The following is a 9,078-nucleotide window of genomic DNA, read 5'->3' on the forward strand; positions in this document are numbered from 1 at the left end:
TGACGAGGAGTCAGATAAACACACAAACAGAATCACTCATAGACGGAGATGTCTTAATCGTCTGGTTCAGAGTTTTGCTGCATCTTAGCGGGTGCATTTCTCAAAGTAAAGAGGCTGAAAGAATTGATGAAGAAGTAGAAAGATTTTTTTCAACCACAGATGCTGCACATTAACACTATTAGATACCGGCACTGCAAGTGATAATGTTGGATTATTGTTTTTGCGCATAAAACAAATCATTGTTAAGAATTCCCATCACGATTCTCAAGAAGGGATTTAAAAGAACCGCTTGTTTTGTTCATCAGGCTTCCAAAAAGTCCGATATATTTTGTTCTATGTCTTGCGTGCACTATTTTTAAGCATTGTTTGCATAACGCGTGGCTTAAAATGATTCCTCCTTACTCAACTAGTCGCTTGTATAATAGGAGCAGCTGTATTTAGAAGCAACCTTTTAGAGTTTAGGAGCTCTTTGCACGGGCAGCAGACATACGCGCTGGAAACAGCACTTTGCCTGATTGCGTTTCTAATTGCATTTAATGTAAGCTAATGTATAAAACTGAAAAATGGCCTACTTGGCAGATCAACAGTAAATGTTGATTGTGTAATGTGGTGAAAGGACAGGGAGTTTAAGCAATTAATATTCTTCAACGCGGCATTCGTCCAGCAGTACATCGGCTGTTTTAGTCTTTCAGTAGATGCTGTTCAAGAGCAACGTGGCAACTTTTTTTTTTGTTCCATCATTGTTCACAGGAAAAGTACGAGCATAAAGACAGACTGATAAAGTTCCTGTTTTGCTTAAAGAGGGAAGTTAGTTCACGCAATGAGGGCACTGCAGTGTTTTCTGCTCTCAGAAGCATTTGCATCAAGGCCAGGAGATTAAACGTGTGGGTTGGGAACTGGAGAGAGTGTGTTGTCTCGCTTGGGGCCCCCGATGCCAGAGTTCTAGCTTTCATCGCACAGGGTGAAAGATAACTCCTGGACGTTTCACTCTGTGTGGCTACAGGTGGGTGGTTCACATGCTGTAGGTGGCAGCCTCGGTGGAATTCACGCAGAAGTACAGAGGAGGTGGCTGTGGGCAAATTGTTTCACAATTGCCAATGTTCAATACTCTGTACTGAGATGCAGAATCCTAAACTGTGTCAACTCATTTGTGTAGTTAGATGGTATATGAAGTGTTATGATAATATGTAAAAAAAAGAAAGGAAAAGAAAAGAAAAAAGTAGGTGTTTGGGTTTGTTTTGTTGCATGTATATAATTGCAGATTTTAGATATTACAAAGATCCAGTGAAGAGCACGGGTATGCGAAATAACCTTAGGTGGCATTTTGAAAGAGAAAAATGATGCCTGACATTAAAGGGCGGAAACAACTTTTTGATCAAATAATTAGTGGGCTTGCCAAAAATGTACTCTGTCATTTGTGCTTTCAAAATGACACCAAAACCGATACACAAATACAATCTGATTATTTTGTAGGTTTGACTGACATTGAAGACTTCAGGCAAGGTGTCTGCTTAAAACATTATGTAATGTAGCACTCTGGGCTGATCCCTACACAGTGCACTAAAACATGCATAATTTCCAAGAGTTTCTATTTTTTTTATTTATTTTTTTATTTTTTTTGGGAAAAAAGAAAATATGGATCTAATTCTCACAGATATTCTCGTTAAAGGCTCCATGTTCACTGCGTTTGTGCTGGTGCTGGGCTGCCTGCTGCAGAGGAACCTAGTGACCACAGAGGGGCACCGTGGGACCAACTGCCTCATCTTCTATGCAGTGCAAATGGACGGAGGCACCAGAGCTGCCAAAGCTCTGGCTGAGCAGCATGGACTGGAGTTCGTACAACGGGTCAGTGCATGTTTAAAATCTCTTTGTTACTCCAACCTCAGGGCCTGCAATTTACATTTTTTAAATCTGGATTCTAAGATTTCTTTTATTTTGTTTTATTTAAGAGCTGCCAACGAGCTGACTTCTATTTCCTATTTGAGGGATATCTGACTTTCATCAAATTATAGCAGCATTTGTGAATATTTCATATCTGATCAAAGATGCTTGGAGTGGGCTGGCTGCACAGTGTAACACACACACACACGTATAAAAAGACACATCTATGCTCCCAAACAGGCACACACGCCTCTCTTTCCCCTGAAACCCCCACTTCCCTACTCAGTATGTGAATAGGCTCAGTGTTTAAGTCTTTAGAAATTATTGGGTCTTTAACCATTTTCACAAGTTTTAATCTGTGATGCTACAATCTTTCTGATTAAGACACATCTGTGCTTTAAAGGTTACTTTAGTTATTGAGTCTCAGACTGTGTCAGCTCCATCAAAAAGTTCCCAGCTACACTGAAATAAAAAATGAAATAAATAAATATAAAAAAAAAAACAAGGGCTCGGAGCTGGTCTCGGTTAGGTGCAGTACAGAGGTTTTGCCTTTTTTGTTTGGAGCGAGTTCAAAGAGGGGGTTCAAGGGTGTAAGAGATTTCGAAATGAACCTCGTCTGATTCTCTTCACTGTGAATGTTTCATGAAAGATTCTCAGCGGAGAGAAATTTAAAAGGTAAGAACTTTTATGAATCGACTCCCATTCCTGCTGTGCGCTGTTATATTTTAAAAGGGATTTTGTTTAACTTGTGCTTTTCAAATGTAAAGTCTGACTAATCCAAAAAAAATGTTATAAACACATAGTTGAAGTGGTTCACTGTAAAAATCGTAATATATTATATATTACATGCATTTAACAGCATATTGACAGTTTCATTGTAAATAATGAAAAAATACTGAAATCGTGAATTTTTAGATCTAGAATATTTACAACTGTTACTGTTCGATATATAATTATAGAAATCAGACCAAAATATTAGTCTTACTTAAGACTCCATTTTTCTTATTTTTTGTGATTTAAAGTTATTGATAAGGGATAAGGGTAGGGTGTGTGTGTGTGTGTGTGCGCATTTTGGCATTATTGATAGCAGTCAGTTGGAGTGTCCGCTGGCCTGGTGTGAGGCTGTTTGCAGCACTGGCTCCAGGGAACATGGACGCGAGCTCATTTCAACCTTGGCCCTGCTGCCTCTGCTGCTGCCGCCTGGATCATGAATAAAACATCTCTTTGACCTTTATCAGGAGTGTATTGGACAGTCCACCCCCGTCTCTGTCTTTCTCTCTGCCTGTCTCTCTCTCTCCCTCTCTCATTGTCCCTCATGTATACCCACAAACACCTCTTGTTTTTTCCTGCATTGTTTTCTCCTCTTTTAGACACTAATGATGCACTAATTTTTTAATCTATTTACATAAACTTATTGTATTTGTGCATATGCACAGTTCAGTGAGGAAAAAAAACAAAACATATTTTCTATATGTGTCGTTGAGTTCAGCACCCATAGTCTGGTCATTCAAATTAAGGGGTGCTGGAGCTTTGATGCCCTGGTGTAAGCCTACAGTGGCAGTCTGTTGTCAAGGATTTACACTAATTGTGTGTTTCTGTGTTAATAAGTCGTCCATCCCAGCAACACCAAAACCCAGACAAGAGCCTTCTACAACCCCCACTTTCCCCATCCCCTCAGGTCCAATCTGCTGACTGGCTTCTTTTACCTGTCTGTCGCCAGAGGCTGATGCTAAATGTCACTGACACTAAATCGCCTTTGTTAAGTCAAACCTATTTTAATTGTGTCACCAGTGATTTGCGCATTCTGTGCTGCAAATAAAGTGTATCAAGAAGAAGCAGGGGCTTCACATTTTCCTGTGAGATATATATATATATATACATGTTATTTAATTTTTTTGAAAACACTGACGTGGAATAAAAAGTGTGACAAGCCCAGTGCCAGCTTGGGAGGATTGTGATGTCTGCTGGCATTCCAGCAGTAATACTGCATGAGTGGAATGGGAATCAAATGTCTCCATGCTGGCACTCAACATATTGTTGGTCCCTTTGATTTAGTGTACAGCATCCAGGAAAATGTCATCGCATGTCTCCATTGTGCAGACTTGACATATCCATTTTGCAACTGTAAAATACAAAGAAAAACAAAAGCAAAATACCCGAGATGATGTCTTTATGCCACACGGACAGATTTACCATCATCCATTGCAGTTGCTTTTTGCAGGTGTCCCTCTTTTTTTCTTTTTAGCAGACATACCTAAGCATTTCCTGTCACTTTTTGCGATTCTTAAGCGTGTCTAAGTGATAGAGTCGATCCATTCACATTTATATAATGCCTTACGCATTTGCTCATTTGGGAGGCTTTAAAGATGGGCTATAGTTTGTCAACAATGCTTGAAATTAAATGGCAAATCAGCTCATTCCCAATTAGATGAGATGCAGTGAAATGTAGCAAAATATAATAAACGACGCGCATTCAGAGACTCCTGTCACACAATGGTGAGTCTTTTCGCTCCAACCAAGGCGGCGGTGGTGTAACCCACTCATTACAAAGCCGAGAGAAAGAGCTGCTCTGCGTAGACAGGTAATGGCAGCCATCACAGGTGCAGAGTTACACACACACACACACACACACACACACACACACACACACACACACACACACACACACACACACACACAGGCACAGAAAAAAAGAGACCCTGATCACGATCTAAAATAGATGATTTTCTGTTTCGCTTTATGTCGACACAAAACAGCGTCGCAGCGACTTGATATTACACGCTGATAAAGCTCGCAGGCTTACTCACAATGCAGCCAACCCAGTCTTCATGATACTGCATTGTTTACAGGTATTATTTCTTGCTTACTTAAGAGTTTGCAAATCCGATTAAAGCCAGATTAGCTCTATGTTTTGCATTGCTTTTATTTTAGCTGAGATCACTGCTTCGACAATTAAGTGCCTGTCCCATGTTAATGTGGTGTGTCTGTGTGTGTGTGTGTGAGAAAGGGTTTTGTCTTGAACTCTGACTTCAGGAAGTCCCCGGTCTCCAACCAATGGTAAAAGGCCTCCCAGATTCCCCTTCTCTCCAGTGAGGTGGAATACTGCCGGCAGATTACCATATCATTACCATATCATTAGCATAACATTACCGCTGCACAGCTTGGCTCGCTGTCTTTGGACGTGCTATCAGCTCATCGAGAGATTCAATCCCCCAATCCGCTCCCTGCTTCCACCCTCCCCTCCTCTCTCCTCTCCCCCCCCCCCCCCTCCCTCCCCTGCCTCTGTACACAGAGGTGTGTTTTCCATCTGAGTAAAGCAGATGTAATTGAGGTAGAGCACTGGATTTACCGGCTAAATGAAATCACACAAACGCTTCGCGATCAGCCGGGGCCGCTGTCGTACACATTCAGAGAGCTCCCTCTCCGAAACCTCGCAGTGCTGCACCCAATTCAGAATTTTCTAATATCCTCTCAGAAATAGCCTCAGTCAGATGCTAAGCTATGTCAAGCCTTACTCTGGCTGGATTACTCTAGGCTGTTATATTATGACCAGGTGTGTGTGTGTGTGTGTGTGTTGGGCCAAAAGGGAAAAAAAAAAAAAGGCAGACCTGCCACCATCTTCTACCTCGCCCCTTCCTCTCCCTTTTCTGTACCGTAGGGCACTCGGGGGCACCGAAAGGGACACCAATCCTCTAATGGTTGTGAGCAAGGGCCCATTCCATTAGTCAGGGGGCCCGGAGTTCATCGCTGCTCCTCAGCGTGAAGAGGGTGGAGGAAGCGAAATGGAAGCAGGTGTTGGCCGGGGGCAACACAGAGGGCAACTCAGCACCAGCTGCATGCTGGGAAACGCAGCCCCCCACCACTCATCTCCACTCCTTCTCCGCCTATTTCTATTTCCTCATCCAAGTACAGCGCGCACACCTTGTTCATACAGAGCACACACACACACACACACACACACACACTGACTTCCTATCACCCGCTTTTGTCCCCCAATTTCATTCATTCCAGTAAGCTTTTCTCCATTTTCCTTATCTCTCTCTTTCTCTCTCTCAGCCTCACACACTCATTCACTCTCGCCTATCTCCATCTCTTTCATTTTCTCTCTCTCTCATCCTCTCTCTCTCTCCCCTTGCTTACCACCCAGCCCCTCCCCTCGCTCCATCTTCACACATACCTCACTCTGATTTGTAAATGGAGAGAGGACTTGTATGAGGAATATGTGGAGAAGATGTGCTTTCCATCCCAGCTAGGAAACTCTGGAGGGAGACGAGCGCAGAGAAGAAGAAAAAGAAGCAGAAGAAGAAGAAGAAGTTGAAGAAGGAGGGGGCTGAAATTATGTTACCACCTCCTCGCTTGCTCTCTCTCTCTCTCTCTCTCTCTCTCTCTCTCTCTCTCTCTCTGTGTCTGTCGCTCTCTCTCTGTGGGCTTAGATGATGTATGGCTGCAAAGGCCACATGTTGGCCGTGTGATGGATTAAAGCACTTTGTAGGAAAATTACTAAGAGCGCCTCGGCACATCCGAGTCTAGCCCTTAATAAAACTCTCTTCAATATTGAAATGGAGAGAGAGAGAGGGAAATACAGAGAGATAAAGAAGATAAAGGACAGTGGTGGACGAGAGCGGGGAGTGGGGCGTGCCAGAAGCCCACAAACACCCTCACACACACAATGCTCTTGTAGGTGATATGAAAAATTCCGAAATGTTGATAAAATTGCATGTTTTGAAGCTTTACCGTTTGATTTTACTTTGAGGTATTTGTTTTGTCCTTATCCATAAATAGAGCTGAAAAAAAAAAGACATAAATGAAAGCAGAGCAGATGTTATGAAGCGCTTGTTTTTCTTACATGCTTTGCGGATGAACTTTCAGGACATGCTTTCCACTTACCGCTGCTGTGGAAAACATCGTCTGGTGCTGTTTTTGCGATTTTTGCCTTTTAGTAAAAATGAGAACCTGAGACAGCAGAAGAATCCCGTTTAGACGTGCGCAATAGGACAGAAGTGCACATGAGTTCAAATTTTCAGAAAGCACATTATTGTTGAAGCACTTTCTGCTTTTTTTTTTAGGTCATCAGAATATATGCCTCACATTTAAAATCTATGCAATGATCAAAAAAGCCTCTTTTTTTGGACTGTTTAACCCTCTTTTTAATAGTTATTACATATCGAAACATTAGCAGTGAACTTGGTGTCACTTTTTATTAAATTGTGGTTAAATTGGAGCCTATAACCAGCAAAATACAGTCATAATTGTAACCACCTAGGAGTTAATTTTCTTCCAACCTTATACTATATAAAACCCTGTGGTAACTCCTAGATGCGTTATCGTTTAAAAACTCATCAGTCCCAATATATTTCCTTTTTAAGATGGACAGTAAAAATCCCTCCACCCCCCTCCACTCGTTTCTATCATTTCGTTTGCTGCCAATACTGTAACCAACAAGGCTTAACTGCTCACCCCATTTAGCCCCTAGCATCCCCCTTCCATCGCCCTCCCATCTCTCCTTTTTCTGCTTTTCCATAGTTGAGGCTGTGGAGGCCACAGCCCCTGTAGGGCTGTTAGTGTACACACCAGCTGCTGTTTTCTCCATAGGGTGGACTGCCTCACGTGGCTCTCACACACTGCTTCAGTGGCTCTTGATGTCTGTGTTTGTTTTTGTTTATCCTTCATGCCCCCCCCCACCCCCCATCCCTCCCTCCCTCCATTGCTGTTTCTCTGTTTGTCTGCTGGAGGCTGCCAGCAGCAGTGAGCCACGCAGATCCTGTGGATGCTTCAGCACCAAGAAGACTCAGAGTCTGAACTGCAACCAGAAGCTCTGTTGTACACCACAGTTATGACAGGATATGTTTTTGGGTGGACATGTATTCTGTCTCTTTCTTGGACTTGTAGTAGCCATTATGTATTTTTAGTTACAGTGACCTGTAAATGAGTGTGAACTTGTAACATTGAGATAATTACAGTAATTATAATAGCTGACTCTGTATGTGGTAGGGCTGCTGCAGTGTGAGTCTCTGTGTTTCTCACGCTGTGCATACACACAATGTAGAGTCTGAGCCACATTAGCAGAGCAGTCGGAGCCGAGGGCCTAGTTCCTGTAGTTACTTGTGCAATATGCCCAAAATGAACTTGAGGCGTAAAAATACGCTCAGGCTTTACAAGTGTAAAATACAAGCTGTTATTACTCAGCTGCTTCCTGGTGCTACAAAACCGCAGCCCTAAGGCTGTTAAACATATGTCCCAAATGCTGCAAAAGCAGCTTAAAAATAAATATAAGTTGTTTTTTCCCCCCCAATATTCTATCTTAGCATTGCTTTGGAGTCCGCTTTCTGACCCCCCCCCATGATATAAATCCAGCATTCGTGTGCCTAGTTTTGTGTTTGTGTCACCAGTTCCATTTGGAAGTTTTCGTGTAGACCACCACGTTTAGTAGCTAACTTGACCGAAGGAAACTGGATTGCTTTGAGTTGTTTAAAGACATTTCACCTCTCATCCAAGAATCTTCTTCAGTTTCAAAACCAAAAGGTGGAGAGTCCCAGGTATTTAAGCCCTGCTTGGGATTGTCCCAGGGAGGAGGTGGTTGTTGATCCACTATTAATCACGTGTGTCACCACATGAGCCAAGGCGTAAAATAGGCGTGGGAGATTACCACCAGAGATTTTGTGTGAAACCACTCTGTGAGCGTGCGCCACCTAATCATGTGACCTATTGAGGTCATCTCATGCATGTTATGATACCAAGGACTCGCCACCTTTTGGTTGTAGAACTGAAGAAGTTTCTTGGATCTTCAAACATGTTATAGAAGTCTATTTACCTTTTGTCAAGCTCTTAAGACTACCATGACCTGGATGACTGACTGACATGCTCGTCCTCTGTTTGTAGTTGTAACTCACACTGTAAGCCTTTAAAATAGAAAACAAAAGACAAAAAACAGCATGCTGAGGTGAAGATGCTAAGATTTTCATTGGGAGAGAACAGAATGGATTCAATTATAAGTTAGTACATCAGACTGCTCAGGTCGAGCAAAGTTACAGAGGCACGGCAGAGATTTTGGACATGTGCAAAGGAGGGACAGTGGATATACTGGAGACCGGATCTTTAAGATGGAGCTGCAACACAAGAGGAAAAGAGGAAGACCTCAGGGAAGATTCATGGATGTAGTGAAGGAGCACATGCAGAGGGCTGGTGTGACAGAAGAGA

At 42.6% G+C, this 9,078-nt stretch overlaps 1 protein-coding gene across 1 annotated transcript in view; it reads left to right on the plus strand.

Annotated features, from left to right (window-relative positions):
* Positions 1-1,567: 1,567 nt before the first annotated feature.
* Positions 1,568-9,078, plus strand: part of LOC147318539 (uncharacterized) — a 31,846-nt gene continuing 24,335 nt past the window's right edge. The window contains exon 1 of the mRNA XM_086310149.1: positions 1,568-1,845. Coding sequence (XP_086166275.1) covers positions 1,636-1,845 — 210 coding nt within the window. The 5' untranslated portion in view covers positions 1,568-1,635. The remainder of the gene's footprint in view (positions 1,846-9,078) is intronic.

This window comes from Aulonocara sp. 'chitande type north' Nkhata Bay, linkage group LG11 (genome assembly GCF_057382095.1).
Source record: "Aulonocara sp. 'chitande type north' Nkhata Bay isolate Kocher_YH1m ecotype deep benthic linkage group LG11, A_spYH_male_GT1.1, whole genome shotgun sequence".
NCBI classification, from domain to species: domain Eukaryota; kingdom Metazoa; phylum Chordata; class Actinopteri; order Cichliformes; family Cichlidae; genus Aulonocara; species Aulonocara sp. 'chitande type north' Nkhata Bay.